This window comes from Anomaloglossus baeobatrachus, chromosome 5, assembly GCF_048569485.1.
Source record: "Anomaloglossus baeobatrachus isolate aAnoBae1 chromosome 5, aAnoBae1.hap1, whole genome shotgun sequence".
NCBI classification, from domain to species: Eukaryota; Metazoa; Chordata; class Amphibia; order Anura; family Aromobatidae; genus Anomaloglossus; species Anomaloglossus baeobatrachus.
The window spans coordinates 27,919,196-27,944,174 of NC_134357.1; the positions used below are offsets into that span (position 1 = coordinate 27,919,196).

The 24,979-nt window shown below is 40.9% G+C and overlaps 1 protein-coding gene across 1 annotated transcript in view; it reads right to left on the reverse strand.

The window, feature by feature from the left end:
- Positions 1-24,979, reverse strand: part of LOC142310727 (ovostatin-like) — a 60,759-nt gene that overhangs the window by 32,427 nt on the left and 3,353 nt on the right. Inside the window, exons 2-21 of the mRNA XM_075348353.1 lie at positions 23,248-23,431; positions 20,650-20,806; positions 19,351-19,403; positions 17,552-17,572; positions 16,835-17,003; positions 16,627-16,711; positions 14,898-15,024; positions 13,284-13,398; positions 12,968-13,083; positions 11,375-11,533; positions 10,509-10,739; positions 8,447-8,504; positions 8,155-8,297; positions 6,918-7,067; positions 5,072-5,242; positions 3,338-3,473; positions 2,607-2,706; positions 2,115-2,346; positions 1,370-1,493; positions 227-345 (exon numbers count right to left, since the gene is read on the reverse strand). Coding sequence (XP_075204468.1) covers positions 227-345; positions 1,370-1,493; positions 2,115-2,346; positions 2,607-2,706; positions 3,338-3,473; positions 5,072-5,242; positions 6,918-7,067; positions 8,155-8,297; positions 8,447-8,504; positions 10,509-10,739; positions 11,375-11,533; positions 12,968-13,083; positions 13,284-13,398; positions 14,898-15,024; positions 16,627-16,711; positions 16,835-17,003; positions 17,552-17,572; positions 19,351-19,403; positions 20,650-20,806; positions 23,248-23,431 — 2,650 coding nt within the window. The remainder of the gene's footprint in view (positions 1-226; positions 346-1,369; positions 1,494-2,114; positions 2,347-2,606; positions 2,707-3,337; positions 3,474-5,071; positions 5,243-6,917; positions 7,068-8,154; positions 8,298-8,446; positions 8,505-10,508; positions 10,740-11,374; positions 11,534-12,967; positions 13,084-13,283; positions 13,399-14,897; positions 15,025-16,626; positions 16,712-16,834; positions 17,004-17,551; positions 17,573-19,350; positions 19,404-20,649; positions 20,807-23,247; positions 23,432-24,979) is intronic.

The window sequence follows — 24,979 nt, forward strand, 5'->3', positions numbered from 1 at the left end:
ATGAGAGGGTGGAGGAAGCAGGACTCACAGGCTTTCTCTCATAATATTGCTAAATTTGTTAGATCTGTTCATCTAAAAAGAGGGCAGCAATCACACCAGGCCCTGGCGCCCAAAGAAAACAAAACGTTTTTTTTTGTTTTGGAACCCAGGAATATTAAGTTATGATTCTGAATAGAAGAGAGAATAGGAAGCTTAGTAGCAATATTATGAATTAGAAACAAAATACCTCTACAATGATGGATCGTACGATGGTATCCTTGTAAGAGACGCCACCTTTTACATCGGGACCATCGCAGGTTTCTCCAATATGGACAGTTTCACCTGTTATACTGATTGACACCGTACCTGCAGCAGATTGAAGCATAGACATTTACAGATTGAGTAGAATTCAGTGTAATCATTGATGAATGTATGAAGGATTTTAAAGCATTTTTTTAGAAATAATAATTTGACAAGTGCAAAGCACCTACTGAAGAAAAGTAAGTGAACTCTGTAACCATCCATGTAAAAAAAGGACTGTCGGGATCCATCACATCATGGATCATGTTTTCTAGCAACTTATCATTCTGTCTCACAGAGAGAAGTCCTAACTACCACTATAATTTCTATCTCAAATTAAGCAGAAATATCTGTACTGTTCTGGTCCGGCATCCAATTTGATACTGCTTGGTAGCCAAACCAAGGCAGATAACTTTGACATCTTTGACCTGGCATCTTGGGCGCCTCTTGAGCTTGTTAAAGTAATGAAAGAGTTAATGTCTTTAGGCCTGCCAAAAAGTTTTTGGAGTGTGGGATTTCACTTTTGGAACAAAACCTTGTTCAGGGGATGTGGCTTAGCTGGGTGGATGCTGGGAGTGTCTGTACTTATGATGCACTTATATATTCTACTATTTGCTATTACACAAGAAACGCCTAAACTTATGAATGGTACACCCATATTTCTGAAGAGTAAAAAAAAAATTGATTCTCATTAAAATCATTTGGAGAGCTTTGGAAATTACATGGCTGTGTATTTCTTTAGCTGTCACCAGTGTCAAAGAAGGAATCCCAGAAACTTTTAATTGGAGTTAGAAACTACTTCAACAAGCTTATGACATTGCACAAGCGGCATAACATGCATAGGGTTAGTAAATGCAAGAGTTGTCAAGGATCCTAGGTCAAGGCTGTCAGGAACAGTAGGACTGCAAGCTTGGCCAGGCCAATGCAAATCATTTTGCTCATTTCTAGAAAGAGGTTAATTCCTAGTCTGATTATGTACCAATAATATGAATATTTATAAGCTGGTTAGCTCTAATCCAAGTAATCTTGAAAGCAGGTGAAAGTAATGGAGCATTCAGAATAAGATTACACAAATTTGACGTTGACTTACCTACTGATATGGCTTCCAAACTAAAGGAGTAAGAGGCCCTTTCCCCGGAGCAAACACATTTCTCGCTGTCCTCATCCAAGGCTTTTACTGTGTAGTCACTGGAGGGTTGCAGTGTTGCACGGACCTGCACAGATGCGAGATAACAGAATTTTTATGAACACGTTTTTAAGAAAATATCTAAAAGATTGCAGAAGAGAATGTTACATCTACACTCTCTAAGCAGCAACACATGCAGAAGGAACGAACCTACAAACTACACCATAGACAGCTATGACTGTAATCCAAATCACAAGTACTGTTCATGCAAAAGGGTCTATCTTCTGCCCTCCAGGGAAAGAATGTTCCCCGCCAGACCCCTAACTGCAATCTTGTCTTCCCAGTTCAGTGTTTCTGGTTTTACCTAAATAAATCCAACCAAATCCAAGTATCTGTCATTGAATGGATAAAATAAGTACTAGTTTTCAGGTGTAGCAGATCATTTACCAATATGGCCAGTCGATGCTAAGGAGGACATCAACCAACCACTCTACTTTCGTCAGGGCATATAGCTAGGGTAGTTATATGCCCAGACCTTCTTTGCTGCAGTGAAAAAAGCCTTTCTATGACTCTTATTCCCACAAATCCCATAATGAAAGATGCATAATGTGTAAGCAACTCAACTTTTCAATCCATAAAGACAAGCATATGATCTAGAAGCCCCCTCAACGTAGGACTAAGGAACACACAACAGATGGAGAATCCTCACCTTGGCACACTTGTTCAAGTAATTGGAAACCACAACTTTTACAATCAGGATTTCTCCTCGGACAAAGGAATATGGAAGAAAGTCGGATACAAAGAACTCCTGGAAAGAGGTGAAGTTGGCCGGCTCCTTGCTCATTCCAAAACCATTGGCCGGACCAAAACAGACCGAATCAGCTTTCCACTCGGTGATAGTGCCAGGAACAACCAGAGGTAAATAGCCATGGCCACTTTCACTGCGAGAGATTAAAGAAAAACTTCTTTATACAGAAAAATTCCCAGAAGCCAATTAGATGCAATTGATTTTACTATATTTCAGTGTCTTATGCAGATAGAGCAAGATTTGAGAAATTGTCAGATGTCAGACTAATGCAGCACCACCTGGTGCCCTAATGGAAAAAGCAATTTGAAGCAAAGTGGTGACCATCAAATGTAAAGATGGACCTTTAATTCCTGTATAATTACTTATACTTACTAACAGTTATTGAATTCTTACCTATTATAAACTTTATCAAAGAACCATACTTCAGGAAAACTTGTTCGGAGACTTTGGATCTCAACTGGAGCACCACCATTGACCGTTGGAGCCATTGAATCTGATATAAAAATATATATACATTGTTACAAAACATAAGCAGATCCATCAGTGAGCTCCTCTGACAGCAAGATCCGTAACCCTTATCTCTAATTTCCAGAGTCATCTTCTTAGCAGATCTATAGCCAGAACTGCTCAAACTTTAGCTCAGGAAAGAAGAGATAAGGGTCACTGGCCCGGCCATTAAATGGGGATGTTTATGTCCAAGAAATGCATAGTAAATCCACAGGTTATGCCATAAATATCTTACAGATTTGTTCTCCACCTTTGACACCTGCATCTTTATCAAGAACACAGGTCCACGGTCCCACAAGGGGCTCCCGCTATCATTGGAGGGTCATTGTGCATGTCCTGTCCTCTCCATTGACTTCTGTGTGAGTTACAAATATAGTTGAGTAAGGTTGTTCAGCTATTTTTGGGACTACCATAGAGGTCAACGAGGAGTGCCCAAAGTGTGCTAGAACCTCTCAACCGACAGCAACTATGGAGATCTCTACTTATAAAATAGATTTGTGTTCCAAAAGGTTGGACCCGCATCCTTTAGATATTATGGCATATCTTGTGGAAATACCAATGACCCAAAAGATGTCTGAAATGGAGCCAATGAAATGATTGTTTGGAGATTGTATTACCTGCCATGCTTGCAAAGGCTACGGAATTTGCACTGAGGCCACCATTCCAAAAAGTTGGTCTTCCAAAAATAGAAGGCTGCCCACACATTGTAGGTTTCGTTAACGATGTATTTGTAAGAATAAGCAGGCCGATATCCTGAAAGAGGTAGAATAAAAGGTGTATCACCATGGCATATGGATCATAGAGACAAGACAACACATCATGTCATGGTAGCCCACCTATAGAACTTTATGTTGTTTTCCTACCCAATGTGTGTTGAGGGTCCATGCAATACTTATGTCCTCTAGAGCTTCCTATACCCATGGCTGTTATAGGAGAAGATTATAAGAAAGGGTCGCTCCGGCAGCCAGATGTACTAAGAAGCTATCAGCTGCTAAACTCTCTTGGTTTAGGTTGTCTGTTATTGATATGTGTGCAATGGCATTTTGGTGGCAGAACTGGACACAAAGGACTCACAGCACTTCGTAGGCCCATGTGTTTCTAACTGGGGCAGCAGGTTCTGTCAAGAAGAGCATGCCAACTAATGAGGGAAGGGTGGTTTGATGACCTGCAGAGGAGCTAAATTGTTCCATTATGTATTTCTAAGGATAAAGCCCAACCAAGGGCGCAGGATGTTCCTATAGTCATCCAATGAGGCACATCACTTTTACTTAACTTGGCATATGGGTCACCAGGGGGAGCAACATTTGGAGGACATTCCCACCAGGTTGACTTTCTCATCAATAACTTTGCTGTTAAAGTCATTGAGGCTGGCAGGGATCAATCACTGTGTTATTTATGTCTGGGGGAAGCGATTTATTGCCCTGTGCCTGTGTTTGGTACAAGGGTGTAACAATTGCAGTCAGAGAGGTCGCGGACTCGCGGCCATGACTAGGTCTAGAGTTGGAGCTTACTGCATTCGAAATGCATTGCAGCGCAGAGACCTAAAGGGGTCTGGCACTGCAATAAATACCACCAGCCAATCAAAGGCAGCTGACATTGGCATGCCACGCATTGGAATTACATGGTATTGACATCATACTTTGCCATGAACAGTAGGCTGGTGTCAGCTGCTGACTACTGTGCAGGCTACAGTATCAGATGCTGCATGATGTGGGAAGTGGGGAGTAGAATGTTTTTTGACTTTTTATTATGTGTTAGAGGCATGTGATATATATCAGGAATGGGCCAAGGATGGGGACATATATACCAAGATGGGGGTCATTTTACCAGGAAGGGGCCCAAGAGGGGACATATATGCAAGGATGGGGGATATATTTACCAGTATGGGTCACAAGATGGGGGACATATTTACCAAGACGGGGCACAGGATGGAGGATATATTTACTGAGATAGGGCACAGGATAGGGGGCATATTTACCGAGATGGGGCACAGGTAGGGGGGCATATTTACCGAGATGGGGCACAGGATTGGGAACATTATTACATAATGAAGAGGAGGGGAGTGCAACACATGTTTTTATAGGATTTAGAATGCTACAAGGACCCATACATCTGACCAACATGTTTGGGGGAGGGCCCAGGTGCAAACTTTGCACCAAGGCCCATTATACTCTAGTAACTCCACTGTTTGGCATATATATTGACAGCCTCTACTGAGGAAAGGCCAACAATGAGAAAAAAAGAAAAAATGACCATCATGTTCAGCAACATGGTTCAAATTTACCATACTGTGAGCTTCACTGACTAATTTAGGACAATTTATGCCTGTCTAGATATGGTTCAATACTCACGGTCAGCTGCTGGGTGGTGTCTCCTTCATCGGGGAACCCAACAGGTGAATAATACAAACCATCGACCTTGATTTGTATATTAGAATCAATACAAGGAGGATCAGGTGGAGCCACGCTGTATCCTTCATAGTAGTATCCATTTAGACTGTTGTATTGGAGAGATGAATATACCTAAAACACATAAAGAAAGTTTCTTAATAGACTGTAATTGATAAGACAATTGCAGGCAACTGAGCACAATGTCAACCAAAGTCAACCAGAAGACAATATCCTGGAGAACAGTTTCCATCGATACAGACTGTGCGCATGTCCCCCTTGTTTTTTTTATGTAGAACATAACTTGCCTTTAAAATTCTGACAAATAATGACTTAAAATGTGTTTCCCTTTTGGCAGAGTTTTGTGGCCCAATATTACATCAGTGTATAGACTCACTGGAAGATCCTTTGATGCTCTGGTTGTCAGGTTGACCCTATTGTGTAACCTAAGCTTCCTGCATCAGTTGAAGTAACTTTAACCAGAACATTCTCAGCTGGTGGCAGCCAATACATAAATATTAGGGATGATCAAATACCACAAATATCCGACTTCGCGAATATTCGCCGAATAGGTCGCCGCTATTCGACTATTCGATTCGCAATGTAAGTCTATGGGAAACCCGAATAATAATTCGGGCTTCCCATAGGCTTAGGTACATTGCACATCGAATATTCGCATAGCGGCGACCTATTCGTCGGATATTCGCGAAGTCAGATATTTGTGGTATTCGATCATCCCTAATAAATAGCAAAAAATGGCACGCTTTTGCAGCAAAAGGCTCCATTATGTGGTGCAACTTTGCAAACCAGAAAAACGTTTGGCGGTTGGAAAATGCATTGTCAAAGATCTGACGGACCTGAAAATTATTACGGCTGGTTGGAAAGAGTCTCATCCCAACCATCATTATTGCCAGCAATGAGTACTATTAAGAAGTGCCAATTTTGATAATTTTGGAAGGTGGCATGGATAATTCAGATCAATGAGGAATGAGCAAATTGGGTGGCTATTTTCATTAGTATATAGATGAAAAGAGTGTCCGGGGAGGAGATTTTCCCAAAAAAGTATCCCAGAAGGTACATTTAGAGCACATTTAAGGGATATTTTTGACTCTGATTCCTGTTAGTCTCTTTGATCTCAGGCTATGGGGGAACAAGTCACATTCGCTCCCCTCCTATATTTGCTGGCTGGACTATTCCATTAATGCCAGCTATAGCTTACCTATGCTGGTCTGGTGAGGTGTTGTGATCCAGACCTACTAGTGGTTGTTGTGTATTATTGCTGTGAGTTTGTGGCATTAATCCTTGTTATCTTTTTGTTGCTACTTTCCTTATACTCTTGATTTTATTCTTAGTCTGTAACTGTTTGTTGCTGTGAGTTTGCAGTGTGTCTGAGTTTTGGTTTTCCCTTGTCTGTCTTAATCTGTGTTTCCATCACTCTCCTGCCCTTATATGTCTTGGGGAGGGGGGGACAGATTAGTTCTGGTAAGGAGAATAGCAAGGCACAGAACACCCGCATCTCCACATTGAGGGGTAATAAAGAGGTGAGGGACATTCTAGGGTCCCTGGCATGAGGGACAGTATTGAAGCCCCCAGTCCCTCACTATCCTGCAGTCATATCGTGACTGTATTTGCAGAAGGGAAGATTTGATTAGAAAAGATGGTCAGTGTGTTACGCTATTCGCTAATACATTAGGCTTAGTATGAGACGTTATCTAAACTTGAAACTTTCAATGTTCAAAAAGGTTCTAACAATGGAGAGGTGGAGCCCATGTGCTATTGGTAAATCCTCCACTTTTAGATAAATTCTTACCATTTCAGGTGTAAGAGACTGGTCTTGGCTAAGAAGTAGAAGGCTTGAATCATAGACCCTCACAAGGCACAGGGAACGTGATTCTGATAAAATATCCAATTCTATAGAAGAACCTGGTGTTGCTTTGTCTACTGAGAATTGCAAGGATGCCTAAGAAAAAAAGACATTAATATTGAAATTAAAAAAGGTGCCACTTTTCTTTTACGCAACCGCCTCTGCTTTATAACACCGACATCTCTGTGCTGGGTTAAGAATAATTCGGCTAAAAATTGCAAAGTCGGTGTCAGATTCGACTTCTATTTCCAGAGCTATCTATCCTCCATGAAACTTATATTAGTTCTAACAATGCACAACATGAGATGGATAAGAGGCAAGCCATGTTTGGTCATAGATGGGAAGGCAACATGTTCCTGGAAAGTTCTGTACCCAGTATATCTATTAAGTCAAACTTAAAAAGGTTGACCGTACTTCAATATTGTTGGCTTATTCTAAGGCGGGCTTTGCACACTGCGACATCGCAGGTGCGATGTCGGTGGGGTCAAATTGAAAATGACGCACTTCCGGCATCGCATGCGACATCGCAGTGTGTAAAGTCTCGATGATACGATTAACGAGCGCAAAAGCGTCGTAATCATATCATCGGTGCAGCGTCGGCGTAATTCATAATTACGCTGACGCGACGGTCCGATGTTGTTCCTCGCTCCTGCGGCAGCACACATCGCTGTGTGTGAAGCCGCAGGAGCGAGGAACATCTCCTACCGGCCTCACTGCGGCTTCCGTAGGATATGCGGAAGGAAGGAGATGGGCAGGATGTTTACATCCTGCTCATCTCCGCCCCTCCGCTCCGATTGGCCGCCTGCCGTGTGACGTCACAGTGACGCCGCATGACCCGCCCCCTTAACAAGGAGGCGGGTCGCCGGCCACAGGGACGTCGCACGGCAGGTGAGTGTGTGTGTGAAGCTGGCGTAGCGATAATTTTCGCTACGCCAGCTATCACCACATATCGCTGCTGCGACGGGGGCGGGCACTATCGCACTCGGCATCGCAGCATCGGCCTGCGATGTCGCAGTGTGCAAAGTGCCCCTTAGGGTAGGTCATCAATACCAGATCGGTGAAGATGCCACCCTCAGCACTCTAAGTCTATTAACAAAAACACTTATAAATGTGGCTAATGAGATCTTGAATAGGTCTAAAGTTGACTTTGATGGCTGAAGGATCATATAGAAATCATCGTTACCTTGTTACGGAAAGATTTCTCAGTTGTAAGGCTAATCTTATCCAGCACAATCTCTTCTTCCAACATGCAGTAGACAACAACATCAAGAGCTGGAACGTGATCGGGAGTTACATCTAGAGTGATGGTGAATTCTCCTTGTAGAGCTGAAAAGTGGAGTAGAAATGGACCAGTCAATACCATACGTACAGATACCGATAGAAAGAGGCTAAAGTAGACAGAATCATTGACCTATGCATGAATCTTGTTTTCTTATTGACTTTCTTTAAGTCAACCAGAAAATGGTGATACTTACAGTTGGTCAGATCTACTGGCACTCTGCCCGAGTCTATGATATTTGCCCTTGACATCACCTACGGTAAAACAAAGAAAAACAACAGAATTGATCAGAACTAAAGAGTCCTAACATGTAGGTCAGTGTACATTTTTCTCTTAGACTTTGTACTCTAATGTGTAATATTTCTTCATTGCTTCTGTTAAAAATGGTTTACAAATCTAATTCGTATTGAATTTTTAGAATCTTGCTAAACCTCACAAATTCAAACCCGGTGCAAATCGAAAAAAAAAAATGCCCATGGCCAAATTGCACGTAATGGAGGTTTTGTATCAAGTTGTTTCAAAGAAGCTCATAAGTCCTCGGTGGTGCTACTTGGTGTATCTGTTTGGAAAAGAATGTGACCATTTGTGCAAATTCGAATTTCAAAAGTCATTTGCAGTTTCAAATTTTTTTCCCAAAAACTCCAATTTAAGCTAATTTTCTTGGACTGTTAAAAAGATCATCTGGGACTTAATTTAATAGGAAAAAAATCTAAGGACTTTTTGGCAGTTACGATTAAGACTCACTGTGAGTCGAAACACATTAACTTGTCCACATTTTTGATTTTTAAAATGATTTGAATAAAAACATCTTTTTGGATTTTACAAGTGGATGCCAGCTGAATTTTTTCTGGATTTGTATTTATTACTCTGCCGACGGATGGCTTGTCATTCTCATTAATATACGAGGCTGCTACTAATCCACGATGAGCATGCTAAACTCTTTTATTAACTATCTGCCTGTTATGCCCCGCGGAGATCTCTCCCGGCTCAGGTGGTGAATCTCCTGCTAATGGTGACCCAACGGCAACGGCAACAAAGCAGCCATTCCTCTTCTCTATTGACAGGGAGTAGATACAAAAAAATAGGCATGTACCTGCCAGTTAAAACTTAGCCCAAAAGGAAAAATTTCCTACGTCCCGGATTTTTGTTTCTTGTTAAACAAAGGCCATGGGGGAAATGATCAACTTTGGTATTTTGGCGTTTTCATCCAGAATGAAAAATTTCAGAAACTAAAGGGGTCTTTACACGCAGCGACATCGCTAGCGACGCTGCTCGTGAAAGCAGCCGCCCCCGTCGTTTGTGCGTCATGGGCAAATCGTTGCCCGTGGCGCACAATATCGCTAGTACCCGTCACACTATACTTACCTTCCTAGCGACGCCGCTGTGGCCGGCGAACAGCCTCCTTTCTAAGAGGGCGGTTCGTGCAGCGTCACAGCGACGTCACACGGCAGGCATCCAATAGAAGCGGAGGGGCGGAGAGCAGCCGAAGGAAAGTCACGCCCACCTCGTTGCCGGAGGACGCAGGCACGGTGTTGTTCGTCATTCCTTGGGTGTCACACGTAGTGATGTTTGCTGCCTCAGGAACGACGAACAACTTGCGTCCAGCACCATCAACGATTTTTGGGATTTGAACGACATGTCAACGATTAACGGTTAGGTGTGTATTTGTGATCATTAGCGGTTGTTCGTACGTGTCACACGCAACGACGTTGCTAACGAGGCCGGATGTGTGTCATGAATTCCGTGACCCCAACGACATCTCATTAGCGATGTCATTGCGTGTAACGGGGCCTTAAGTGTGAACAACATACTGTAACATCCAAAATCCCAACTGTGTAGCCAACTTTAGAATTAATTATTGAACAATGTAAAGTTAAATATTAGAAATAAGCTTTTGATGATTGAGCTCTTGGGTGAATTTTGCAAATTTTCTGTTAAATTGGTTGTACCATCAGAAACAACCTTCTTTTAGGTAGTTTATTTTGTAGAATATCTAAACCCTGAGTCATCCATCAAACTTATTATGAAGGGGCTACAGCAGTCTATTAAGTACTGGCACAGTGTCTAGTTCCTACATGCATATGTACCAGGTAATTATATTTTTAGGCCTCTACTGCCTTCAATAGAATAAAAACAGACAGAACAAAAACGTTTGCTAAATCTTCAAGCTGTTTAATTATTTGAATGTCTATAGTAGTTTCAGTTATTGTCATCTCCATGATGCCTGGTATCCAAACTCCTCAACCTTCAATACTCACCATGTAACTAAAATTTGCGGAGGTTTCACCTTCTTCAAGACCCGACTGATCAAATATGTACTTGACACTAAGATCATATGTTTGTTCACACTGAAGCTCCTCTTTAGGCCCATCTATCTGCACAAAGCTCCCAGATCGAGAATAGAAGCGTGTGATCGAGTACTGGTCATTGAAATAATTGGGCACAATATAGTTGGAATCGTAACATTGTACAGAATTCTTGTAAATGACCTGAGGAAAAAAAAAAAGAAAGACAGCTCACGACCATGGGGAAAAAAACTGACAAAGCTTTACAAATTTTCCCCCAAATTAAAAATATTGCTCACCTGTATCATAAGGCCAAGTCTTATATGTTGTCATGAATGACTGTCCCTACGTTGGCTGGTGCCCATGTATGACTGGCCCTACTTTGGCTGGTGCCCATGCATGACTGGCCCTATGTTGGCTGGTGCCCATGCATGACTGGCCCTACGTTGGCTGGAGTCCATGCATGACTGGCCCTACGTTGGCTGGGGTCCATGCATGACTGGCCCTACTTTGGCTGGTGCCCATGCATGACTGGCCCTATGTTGGCTGGTGCCCATGCATGACTGGCCCTACTTTGGCTGGTGCCCATGCATGACTGGCCCTACTTTGGCTGGTGCCCATGTAGGACCTTCTATTGACTCCCTCTTTATGTCATCCCTATTCTCACCAACACCAGTGTTGGTAAGTCCAAGAGACCAGTATAATAAATGGCGCAGGAATTGTACAGGTGGGAAACCCTTTAGAGATATTGCATTTGGGTCCAAGGATTTAAAAGGCATCTCTAACCCTTACTAACAAGAAACCGTGCAGGTGAACATTGTAGAATTTCATCCGCTCACCTGAATATTGGCCGATGATTGCTCCAGATTAGCTGTATCAATGTAGTCCTGCACTTTACCATTGGTATCGGTGGTCAAATTCTTAACAGTTATCCCATTGACTTGCAGTTGTATTATTTGGTCACTCAGTGGATTTCCAGCACCATCTACTGCAACAGCCTAAAAAATTACACACACGGTGGATATTGTAGAAAGTGAAAATCAGTTAAACATCCATTCGAAAAGGCAAAAAACCCCAAAAAACCCCACAAAATTATTTTTTTTCATAAAACAATTTATTAGACTTGGACAAAAGACTCTGTTATTCCGGTTTGTAATGTCCTCATAGGTCTGGATGGCTGTGGTTGTGGGTGGTGAGCAGGTATCTGTGCTTCTATAGATTTTCAGTTATGGAAATTTTACAACAAAGCCATAGTTATGGTGAATGCAGCACCAACACCTTTCTAAGATTCATTCTTAAAGAGAATCTGTCTCCAGGTTTTTATTGCCACAATCTGAGAGCAACTGTCAGGAGTGTGTCACATCCACAGGTTACATCTTGTGTTGGAGCGGATTTACTTTCATTTGATGCTGAAAGGGTTAATGACTCTTTCCTTCTTGGCTGACATTACTCAGAGCCTTAATCATATCTATGGCATCTTGCCATCATGCCCTTCCACTATATTTACCCACTCTTGGTTTTACTCCATGCTAGTGATAGAATGTTTATTAAGATCAGTTTGAAGAAGTCTGTGTCTGGGAGTAGCTAAGGTGTCGTTTCAGTTGCAGCTGTGAAGGTTCCTGCTGAGGAATTCTAGGAGTGTTATTTGTTTTGTCTTTCCCTTCCCCGTTTGTCTTACTTTCATTGTGTTGTTTTATGGTAGTAGAGGGACTAGTGTCTCATTGATCTACTCACTAGTCATGGTAATTTCAGGGTCAAAGAGGGCCTAGGCATGTGATGGCGCATAGGGGAAAGGATCCATTTCGGGATGTTAGGAAGCTTAGGAATCAGTCACAGTTGAGTGAGGTGGTGACCTCTCTATATCACAAGGGCCTTTCTCTACATTTTTGCTGGTTTTCCCCTTGTGTGTTTTGCCACATGACAGGTGTTCCCTTGCCCCTACATGACAGCAGCATAATATACAGATAGAGACCCTGATTCCAATGATGTAACTTACTTGGCTGTTTTCTGAAGTTTTGACAAAATCACTAGAGAACTAGTAAAGCTTCTCCCAGGTAATCCTCCAAATCCATGAGGTTTGTATAATCCCGCCCCCACCACTGATTAGCAGCTTTTTGCCCTTGCAAGGTATACACAGAAAGCTGCAAATTAGTGGTGTGGGTGGGGTTATGCAGAGCTCAGTATTCAGAGATCTGGTAGACCTGCAGCAGAGAAAACAGGTATTTTGTACTAAGTGACCCATTGCTATAATCTGGGTCTCTGTCCCTACATCATGCTGCTTTCAGATGGGGGAGCAAAACCTTGGTAAAATTCTCTTTAAGTAGCTGTTCATTTCCAAAACTTGGCCATAGATTTCCAAGGTAGAGGTTTAGAACCAGCAGGATGGACATTGTACAACTAAAAACAAAGGGTTTCTTTAAGAACTGACTCACCTCTACATAATATGGAAGTCCTACTTTGAAAAACCTATCCATATTGTTATGAATAAAGCGCACACTGCCCATCTGGTTAGTAATGCTGATGGACTTTGTCTCCATCGTTTGGATTCCTATTGAAGAGAAGGATGGAGATGACATTAATATGATTGGTCACTGTTGCGATGCATTTATCGAGCTTCCATACATAAGGCTAATAAATGTAAATATATATATATATATGATGAAATAAAGATAAATCTTAAAGGATCATATGATGCAAAGCCAACATGGAATACAGTCATTGAAAGCAAGAAGAAGTCACTCCACTTACCTGAGCCTTCTTCAGTCACAACCATTTCTATACCGATTGCCATGCTGTATCCTGACCGATCAAGTTGGAAGGCCGTCATGTCAAGTTCTCCACTAAATAATCCATTGGAATCCAACTACAGGGCATAAATCATCATTAATATATTTCCAGCAACAATGGAGCAAGTCAGATATATTCTAGAATTTTCGCACACATCAGTCCTCGACTTCTCTGCTTTTCAAGAGGGTAAAACTGTGATGAATGCTGATGGTACTGTGGTCATAAAGCCACTTAGAAGCATGATAGGTCTTAGATTTATGTCACGCTCCACTTGTGGGGAACACTGAAGCAAGCTGGAGAGGCAGCTCCAAGGAGAAGTTAGCAAAAACCCCACAAGAGGGTGATAGAGCAGATAAAAGAATTGTAAGCTAGCAAAAGTATAATACCAGGCTGTGTCATCAGTTCCGGGGAGTAAGCAAGCCGCTAACAGGTGGAAGCAAGGGGTCGGAAGCCAGGAAGCAATGTTGGAGGCAGAAGGGCAAAACAATGCCGAAGTCAGGGATAGTAACCAAGGTCGGTAGCCGGAAGATCAAAGTACATACAGAGGAGGTGGAGACACGGGACGGGGCCGGGAGTTGGACAGACAGGACTAAGGAGACAGAGAATGTCAGGTGGACGCGAAGGACCAGCGGTACAAAGAGAACACAGGTCAGGAAGAGGTAGCTGGAAGACGGTATGGATCAGAGTTAGACTCACAGGAACCAGTTGCGCATGCTGCAGAGCAAGAACTATTACGGGAGTCGTCCCGGAGGTAGCAGCACCAAGATATGGCAGTACAATCTTCGGAATGGGGCAGGATAGAACAAGTCTCTCCCATGAGAAAAAAAACCCTGGGGAGATGATGCATTCACCACCTCAGCGGCGGCAACGCCATTCATGAACCATGACAATTTCTTTCTCATTGGTATAGTCCAAAAAACAATAGTTAGCAATGAGCTCACATTTACCAGGACTATCCCTAACTTTTGAAAATTATCCAGGCATTCATGGTCATGTTTCAGTATGGAAAGGGGAACACTTTATATAAACTGCTCGCAAAAGTGGACATTCACACTCTGTTTTGGCGGTTCTTGGAGCTATTGTGAGTGGTGTGACTGAAATATGCAATTTTAACAACCGAGATGTTGAGTAGTACAGTACAATATATAGTAATAGATAGTATATGTAGTACTATCATACAATGCCTAAATAGCACCCATTGTTGTTGTGAAGCTTGGGCTCTTAGCACCCTATGCACTCAATAGAGCGCCTTGATGGGCTTTCCTATAGAGATGCATGCGGAACAAACATTTATTGGGCATTTTCTCTTTTTTATATTAGGAGTCAATAGGATATGTAGGCCATTCTATATCCATACAATGTATACATGAGAGGCTGCCTTAGAAGGTAATATCTCCAGGAGTACAGAAGAAGCTGCCACCGATATGATGGTTGTTGCATCAATTATTAGAATTAATTTTGTTTCATATGGAATATTTTTGAACATTGGTAGAATTTTTTCCTAAATGTCTTTTGCTCTAGAAACAATGGGTTACTAATAACCATGAGACCTTATTTGTTATTAGTAGGACTTACTTCTCCAGTGATAGGAACGCAGAGGCCATCTGGGTTTTGGTGGCAGCCATTTCCCGAGTAATAATAGACCGGTGCTCTACAAGCTCTGCCTGAGACTCTCCCGGGAACTCCTTGGCCATAAGTGTATCTACAACAGAAGATGGGAAGCTTCAGCACTAGCGGGAATAGCATATATATAGCCCTTTAGTGACCAACAGTAAAATGTTTACAATAGATTTATTCACTTTGCCCTAATGAATCATTCACTGAAATTGCTGGCATTTGGCTGACTTATCTAAAGTGTATGGGGGTCTTTAGACTCCATTGGAATTTTTAGTTCTCAAGTCATGGATCTCAGCCAATGTGTACACCAAGTTTGAGAGATACAGAAATCTCCTAGCCCTACACCTAAATGGCCAGGTGTCTCTTTATGTGGTGGGATGGGCCTTTTGAGCCTTTTGGGCCTCCTCAACTATTAGTACTGGTTGTGACCGCCACATTTTCACTCCATAGAGCTAGTGGCCCATTTAGACAAGCTAAATGAGGAATGAGGAACACTCATTATTGACTATTGGCTGCTTGTCTAAGCAATCTATTAACCCCTACGCTCTGAAGCCTGTTTGCACCTTCCTGAGAAGGCCAATTTTTTCAATTCTGACCAGTGTCACTTTATTAGATAATAACGCTAGAACGCTTCAATGAATCCCAGTGATTCTAAGAATGTTTTTTTCTTGGGGGGGGGGATATTGCATTTTCTGTTTGTGGTAAAATTAGGCCAATATATTTGCGTTTATTTGTGAAAATATTAGAAATTTAGCAATTTTCAATTTTTTTGTTTTTATGACGTTAAATCAGAGAATTAGGTCACACAAAATAGTTAATAAATAACATTTACCACATGTCTACTTTACATCAGCAGAACTTGAGGTAAAGATGGCATGTTCAGTGGTGATCAGCATTTTAATTTAGCCTTCTTGGCGTGAATTGGTCAGTAACCATCAGCCAATTGGCTCCAAAAGGGTTAATAAACACGGCTGACCACAGCAGAGTGATCACAGCATATCACATTGTCTTCTTTTGACAAATTTTATAGTAAAACTCTGTGATTGGGTGGTTCGTCAACACGTAGGGTGGCTCAGAACCCCAGGGCGATGTGCAATAATCGTCTGTTGTCAGAGACAGCAGCCATCTTAACTCGGTCACTGCACAATACAATGCAGTGACAGGAACTTGTAGAGCCATACATGTACGGCGGTTTGCGGGAACGCACTTCCGATAGAACCGTGGCTATCATGAAAGGGTTAAATACTAGGGTTGATCGAATATTTCAAATATTCGGCTTCGCAAATATCCGACGAATAGGTCTCTGCTATGCGAACTCTCGATGCACAATGTGAGTCTATGGGAAGCCCGAATAGTCCCGAATAGCTGTTATTCGAGTTTCCCATAGACTTACATTGCGCATCGAATATTCACAAATAGTCGAAAAGCAGCGACCTATTCGGAAAATATTCGTGAAGCCAAATATTTGAGATATTCGATCATCCCTATTAAATACCCATTAATCGGCTTACATGCAGTTGATGGACAGTCATTTATAGATTATGAGACACATCTTATCTATAATGTAGAGAGGAGATCACAAGGGTCATTGCCCAAACATAAAATTTGTTAGAAAATTTGACAAACGAATAAATATAAATATGAAGCTTTGTATTCAATGTATGTGTTGACTTTATAAGGCACCTACTTGGCATTGACAGTATACGGCATGGTCTTATCCAGGATGGTTACGGACTTGGGAATCGATAATTCTACCTTAATGTTGGGCAAAACTGGAAGACAAGAAGTTGGACTATACTGTGATAATTCAATACAGATTAACTACTGGTATTTTTTGGCTACCGCCTGCTTCAAAGGGTACCCTAAACACAGGACTATAGTAAGGCACTACATACCATATTCCTCTACACGGAATGATTTGGTAACGGTGTTACGAGACAGCCTTTCAATATTTATCACGTAATCTCCGAATTCTGGTTCTTCATCTAGAATTAAGGATAAGCTAAGATGGCTGGTCGATGTCATCTGCAACACCCACTGATAGAGACGGTTTCCAGAGGGATCCTATTTACAAGATGTTAAGTAGAAGAAAAGCAAGTTTTGCATAAAAAAATATCATCGATATACCGTCTCTACTGAGCAAGTACATTACAGTAAAATCTGCTTTCAGTGAAAACAGGCTTTCACGGTGAGATAGGAGATGGCAAATTGTGTTCACAATCACCAAGTTCAATGGCCGATGAGGTGAGGGGGGGAGCTACACACAGACACAGATACTACTACAGATCTCCATACAACTTTATGAGCACCACTCGCCATCTGTCTCAGAAATGGGAAAGTCGCTATTCATTGAAGTCAGATTTTAACTGTGAATTGGCAATTTTGAAAATAACATATTACTCCAGGAGGAGAAAAAAAATAGATTTATCTGATAAAATATTTTAAGTCCCTTATTGTCATGTTTACTATTGAATAAAAAAATTAAATTACAGTCACTAACATTTTTTTGTAACATGATTCTAAAAATGAGTCACAGATGAACATACAGTAAGAAAATATAAAGAAAAGAAGCATATACTGCGCAATGTTCAAAGACCACTATATTTTCTTACCGTTACGTAGATAATAGGATACTAAAAAAAGAAGACAAAAGATATTATTATAACTATGAAAATATACTAAAAACTACAATAATTCCTGCTTTCAATGACCAAGAAGCAGGAAAATGCTTAATACAAATATAACTATAAAACATCAATAATACAAGAATATAACTACTATAATACTGCTCCTATGTACAAGAATATAACTACTATAATACTGCTCCTATGTACAAGAATATAACTACTATAATACTGCTCCTATGCACAAGAATAAAATGACTATAATACTGCCCCCTATATACAAGAATATAACTACTATAATACTGACCCCTATGTACAAGAATATAACTACTATAATACTGCCCCTATGTACAAGAATATAACTACTATAATACTGCTGTATATGTAGAAAAATGTAACTGCTATAGTACTCCTCCTATGTACAAGAATATAATTACTATAATACACCCCCCATGTACAAGAATATAACTACTGTTATACTGCTTTTATGTGCAAGAATATAACTACTATAATACTGCCTTCTATGTACAAGAATATAAATAACTACTATAATACTGCTCCCTATGTACAAGAATATAACTACTATAATACTGCCCCCTATGTACAAGAATATAACTACTATAATACTGCCCCTATGTACAAGAATATAACTACTATAATACTGCCCCCTATGTACAAGAATATAACTACTATAATACTGCCCCTATGTACAAGAATATAACTACTATAATACTGCCCCTATGTACAAGAATATAACTACTATAATACTGCCCCTATGTACAAGAATATAACTACTATAATACTGCCCCCTATGTACAAGAATATAACTACTATAATACTGCCCCTATGTACAAGAATATAACTACTATAATACTGCCCCCTATGTACAAGAATATAACTACTATAATACTGCCCCTATGTACAAGAATATGACTACTATAATACATTTTGATTTGCTGTTGTGGAAGCTCTGACTGTGCTGCACACAACGCATGCTTTTCTCTATAACGTCACTTCTACAAGGCTCATATGCCGCTCTCAGCCCCTGAATCTTGAGGATGTTGCTCAGTTGTATAGCTAAGGCTCACCTCACATCAGCGGTATTTTGCCGCAAAACCGGATCTGTTACAAACGTGTTTCAGTTCCATTCATTTCCAATGGAATTGCGGCAAGATGCAGTCACATGTGGTTGCGTGCGTCATACACAACTGCATGTGACCTCATCTTACTGCGATTCCATTAGAAATGATTGGAACTGAAACACGTTTGTAACAGATCCGGCTTTGCGGCAAAATACCGCTGATGTGAGGTGAGCCTTAGCTTTCCATTGCTTCGATTAGCAAAGAAGTCTGCTTTCCAGGCGGTACTGGGAGGCACCTAAAAGAGTTGCCAGTCTGACAGGTGCCACATTTTTTCCCTGGGGGGTCTCACAAACATTCTAAGATGAGGCAATTGTTATAACTGGTCTCTGCCAGGCTCAGCATCAGCACCGAGCAAACCTGGGCAGATCTGAGAGGCCCATGATGACCTAGCTAACAAGCTTTATGCTCGTCAAGCCTGGGCTTCAGAAGACCAACCGAAATCTAAATCTGATCTTGACCCCTTGTGAGACCCATAATCTCCTATATTTGTTGCATGTGAAAAAATATTTACACAGTTGTGAAGAATGGAGACAATTTAGTCCTCCAGGGCGAGAACCAAGAGTTGTTCACAGCAAAATACTGCTTGAGTTTCCAGGAAACAATTTACATATATTTGCGGCATTCCTAGGAGTGGCGAATACTCACAACATCATCCACGAGTTGTAAACGATTATCCAAAGAAATCACATTAAACTTCACTGTAAAATAAATGGATAAATCAGTCACGAGAAACAGAAAACTGCATGAAATGTTGAATTTTCTTGTCTAAGCTCTAGAAACAGAAACAGATATATTTATTGGAATCTTTTGCTTTCATAGATTTCTGAATGCAAATCTACCTAGCTGCATAGTCATACAACCTCGCTACTGCCTATAGTGGTGCAGCTCGGGGGAGGATCTGGTGGGGCAGGTTTTCTATGGCACGAACCAGGCAATCCGCCCTGGTTTTTATTTTATTAAGATACAGGTATAAAAACTTTAAGAAGGCAGATTTTCTGTTTCAGATACCTGGCATGTCTTGGAAGAAAACAAAGTATAAATCAAAGTATAAATCAAAGTATAGAATGGTGCCATATAATGCAGAAATGTATTAGGTAGTACTGTATGCAATATACTTGTTGAAATGATAAACACCTGAAAATACTGCACATCATACAATAGTAAATGAATGCTATATTTTATTATTTTAATATTAAAGTGTTTATTTATATGTATTATTGTGCTCAATATTTGTATTTGTAGGTATTTATGACCTTGAAGAAGCCCAAAGCAGGCGAAACCCAGAATGGTGTTTTTTTTCTGAAAAACACTTTTTAATTCTGTTTGTGAGTATTAAGAATACAACTTTCCTTGACATTTAACATTAAAGTCTTGCTGCGCTATGTTGGTGTCTTGTTCATACATTCCTAGGATCACAGTTACAGCTTTTTGTCTAAGAGTTGAGTAATAGTGAACCGGATTGTAGAACAGACCAAGGAGAAGTTGAACAGAAGCTCCTTTGATGTGAAAACTTTTCTTCCTTGATATAGGCACGTCTAAGAAAATAGGACTTTTGTGAGCTATCGCATACCTGATGCAAATCTACAGCAAAATCTTCATGTGTTACATGTACGCAAATTTTGATGAGGCTTTTGCATGACCCTTCCAGTCGTGTGAGCCCATAAATTCTGCACCAAAGATCTGCCATAAATCCACTACGTCTTAGACCACCAACCAAAGTATGTTTTAATCACTCTCTGCAGTTTTCTGGTTCTTTTGAAGCACAGCCATGATTGTCATTTTTTAATGCAGCTCTCGTAGCTGAACACGCTCATACATAGTTCATGGAAAAGTCAATGAAATATTGGTAACCGATATGGTTACCATTCCTGTTATTACCGTTAGAAGAATGTGTCATTAGGAACAGTTATAAAAGCCGACAAATCAAGCAAAATGGAAACATACCTGTCTCTCCAGGCTTGAAAATGCTCTTTTCCAGCTGGACTAATGTAACAGCCCCGGTTGGAGCCACCACCACAGCCCTACGAGCTTCATAGTTAAAGTTAGCAGTTACTGCAGTGATTGTCAGAAAGACTGGAGCAGGCTTAAGTATATCAGGAACCTAAGGAGAAAATTAAAGGAAGCAAACAAAATGTGCAAAATGAGAGGATGTTCTTATTTTGAGTCCAGGAACAAGATGTAAGGGACTTCACGCATTAGACCTACACACATAGGTAAGGCTACTTTCACACATCAGTTTTTTGCCATCAGGTTCAATCCGGAAAAAAACGGGTAAAACGGATCCGGTACCGCATCCGTTTTTTCCCCATAGACTTGCATTGTTACCGGATTGTACCGGATGGCTTTGCGTTGCATCCGTTTTTTTCCGGATGCGGCAAAATTAGTTAAAGCGGCGGCCGGAGACAACGTAGCTTGCAACGTTTTTTTGTCCGGCGTGTTTTACAATAGAAGCCTATGGACGCCGGATCCGGCGTAATGCGGTAAAAAACGGATGCGGCCGCCGGATCCGTTTTTCTAAACTGAGCATGCTCCAATGTAATTAACAAAACGGATCCAGCCAAAAAACGGACGAAAAGGATGCAAAAACGGATGCAAACCGTATCCACCGGATCCGTTTTTTTAACGGATCCGGCATAACGGATCCGTTAAAAAACGGATCCGGTGGATACGGTTTTCACTTTTTTTTCAGGATCCGTTGGATCAGGAAAAAAAAGGACTGTGCCTGAATACAGAAAACTGATGTGTGAAAGTAGCCTAAGAAGGTTTCTAGTTCCAAACAGGTGTAGTTTAGTACAGAAATGATAGGGGGGACTCCAGCGGTCAGTCCCTTTACTGGTACCATTAAACTATGGGAACATTATTGAAACTAATTCCCCAGATCATGGGGCTAGTCCCATCTTCCTCAATTTATCTAAGGAGACCTAGATGAGACATTTAACTAGAGAGGAGCAAATTTGCTAAAATTTGAGATACCAGATGAGTTTGAATTTGGTCAGAAAAGTAAAATTTTATTTGGTGTATGTATTTACTTTCTGGTAAAAGTTGTTTATTATGCCCTAAGCATAAACGGAGCGCTGAAAAATTATTTGACTAGTTTCACCTCTCACCTGTTCCAACACCACACTTTCCTTCCCGGTTCTCCACCGGCTCACTGCCTTCCTCCAGCTCCAGTCTTCTTTTCCATCTTGAGTCTCCTTCATTTTTTGACATCTCTAGCTCTGATTAGGCCTCACGCATATCATGATATGAATTGTCCCACAACGTCACAATATCACTTGAGGCCAAGTTAGCTCTCAAGGTGCCCAAAAATTAAAATGGAAGAGAAGACTGTAGCAAAATGGAAAAAGCTAGTAATGGCAGCGAAGCTGTGGTACCAAGGCAGGTAAAGGAAGAAGTGATAATAAGTTTATTTTTTTTGATTTACCCATTTGTCAGCCCTAAATAGATTGTAAAAAAAAGGTCAGTGGACAGGCCACTATTTTGTGATTCCAATTGCAGAAATTTGGGTCCTAGCAAGTCCAAATATTTAATGAACTTCAAAGTAACTTTATTTTGACTAATTAAATTCCAGTATCTACCCTTCACAAAATGTGAAGAAAACAAGGACAAAATATGACTAGAGATGAGCTAACCTGTTCGGTAAAGGCTCGACAATATCAAGTTTGGTACGAGCGGGTGAAACTTATGCCTAGTGGGTAGTGTCAGGATTTGAGACCAAGAGGGCTAGACCGGTCACTCTAGCATGTAGAGGGGGGCAATTGATGCTACTGTACCGCTGTATCCCTCAAAGGATTTCTAATGTTCAGACTACTACATATGTATCCAAGTTGTGTCTTGCCTGTACTGGCAGGGGAGTGGGAACACCAGCCCAACACCTGTCTCTCATCCACCTCTATATTTCTTCTTTCAATAGCCTAGGAATTTAATGGCTATTCCAAAACAGTGGTGCTAGACTGTTAAACACATTTTTGCTGTTTTGGAAACTTATCACGCCCCCTAAAGATGTTTTCTGTGCCTTATGTTTGGCCTCCCATTGAATCTAATAGGGTTTGGAAAGGTTCGATAAAGGTTCGAAGTTCAGTTCGATAAAGGTTCGCAAGCGCATCAATGCTTGGCTTGGCTCAGGCAGCCGAGCCGTGGGAGGTTTGCTGAGCTCTAGTTATGACTGCTCCAGATACCAGGCTGGGGAAGAAAGTCATAAACATAGGGTAGGGCTGGGATTAGAATTACCAACCTATAAGGGTTAAACTTGGGGCTTTTGAAATTTAGTGCAGAGCAATACATCGTTCAACAGGGATAGATGCTTACATGAGTGAGGGATGTGCTTCCAATAATAATGGTCCAGTATGCCACGATAGTGAGTTTATACCATTTCTTTAAATTGTACAATTTATAGAAATCTACTGCTTTCAATGACCCCAAAATCACATAATAAATATGATCTATCTCAGGATATTTTGCAAAACTTTTATTTGATAAAACAAATTATACTAAATTTCTTGAATTTTTGAAATCTGATGAAAATCTAAAACTTGGACCAACCTGAAATTCCGGACACTTGAAGACGTCTCCAACTGGGAACTGTTCGCTGAGGATTGTGTGGTTCACACCATTGACCTCAAGGTTGATATCAACATTGACAGGTTGTGTGTGGCGTTTGACCTCTAAGCATCCTTTGGTCATCTCTCCACTCTTCAGCAGAGCCGGGATTGAGAAGGCACATTGTCTGTAGAGAAAAAATAGGATGTATAAAGTGGTTTGGGGTAGAATGAGTCATTTTATAAACCTTTGGGTATAAAACTCGACAGTATTGTAATATTATAGGGAATTGATTGGTTGTAAATTTAATTTTTGGGGAAAAATTTGTCAAACCAGGTGAACTTCTAATTCAAACAATTTGATCATCACTACTATTTCCATCTATAACTTTAGTAAATCCCATATAAAGGTTGGGACACCATATAATTACAGTGACTTACACTAAGTCAGTAAAATCCAGAAGCTATGTCTAAGAACAGGTTTTCAGCTCGTAGATTGTATAACGTGTAGGATCAATTCTTATGCAATTACAAGTTTTTATTGCACAGTAGCAAATAATAAATTCTGAATATAAAGGGACTGATTGCAAATATCTAAGTAGGTTCAATGTCTTGTATTTGAAAGACAAGACATTGACAAAGTCTTGAACTCCATTAGGGCTGAGGCCTCATTCAGACGTCACGTGGGGGAAAACGGACCTAATATATGGATCAGGCATTGATCACTGTTTGATCAGAGTGTGGACTGAGAACCATCAGTTTTACTTGTACATGGAGAAAAGAAAAAGGTTTCTATACCTTCTTCTGTGACAGTCCATGAAAATCGGTTCGTACTCAGATGTCATCTAAATGCCGGCTGATTCTTTCACAGACGCACAGACTTGCATTGCCAATTCTGATCCAACCCTCATATCAAAATCAGACATGTCTCCACAATTTTTCAAAGACCACTGGGTCCGCGGAAAGTCACAGACATGTGAATAGCCCCATAAACTATCTGCAAGAGGCTCTCACTGGGCCGAGCACCGAGCATACCCGAAAACAGTCCACTGCTCCATCGAGTGGTTAGCATACGAACAGCACCCGAACTCCAAACTCGGATGCTGAGGTTTTATTTTTAAAAAGTCCATGTTCAGTACGAACACCGAACTATACAGGTTGGGGTCGATCATCTCTACTAGGAATGCCAAAACTATACAGGTTGGGTTCGCTCATCTCTACTAGGAATGCCAAAACTATACAGGTTGGGGTCGCTCATCTCTACTAGGAATGCCAAAACTATACAGGTTGGGGTCGCTCATCTCTACTAGGAATACCAAAACTATACAGGTTGGGGTCGCTCATCTCTACTAGGAATGCCAAAACTATACAGGTTGGGGTCGCTCATCTCTACTAGGAATGCCAAAACATGCAGGAGACTCAAGATGAGAGGCAAAAAATGAATGTCTGGAAGAGGCCTAAGACAACAGCAGGTTAAGAAGTTTGTGTCAAGCCCCAATATAATATTTGACTTAGTCTAAAATGTGGTGGGTTGTAAGAAATGCTTAAATCATACACCAATTACTCCAACTGGTAAACATCTTAGTGTCGAGAGAAAAGAGTGAGAGAGAAAGAAGGAAAGAAATATGAATAAGATAAATAGATAAATAGATGGATAGATAGATAGATAGTTAGATAGAATAAATGCTTGAGGAAGTTTCTGCTATTTTGAACCAAAATGTTGCGTGGACTAATTC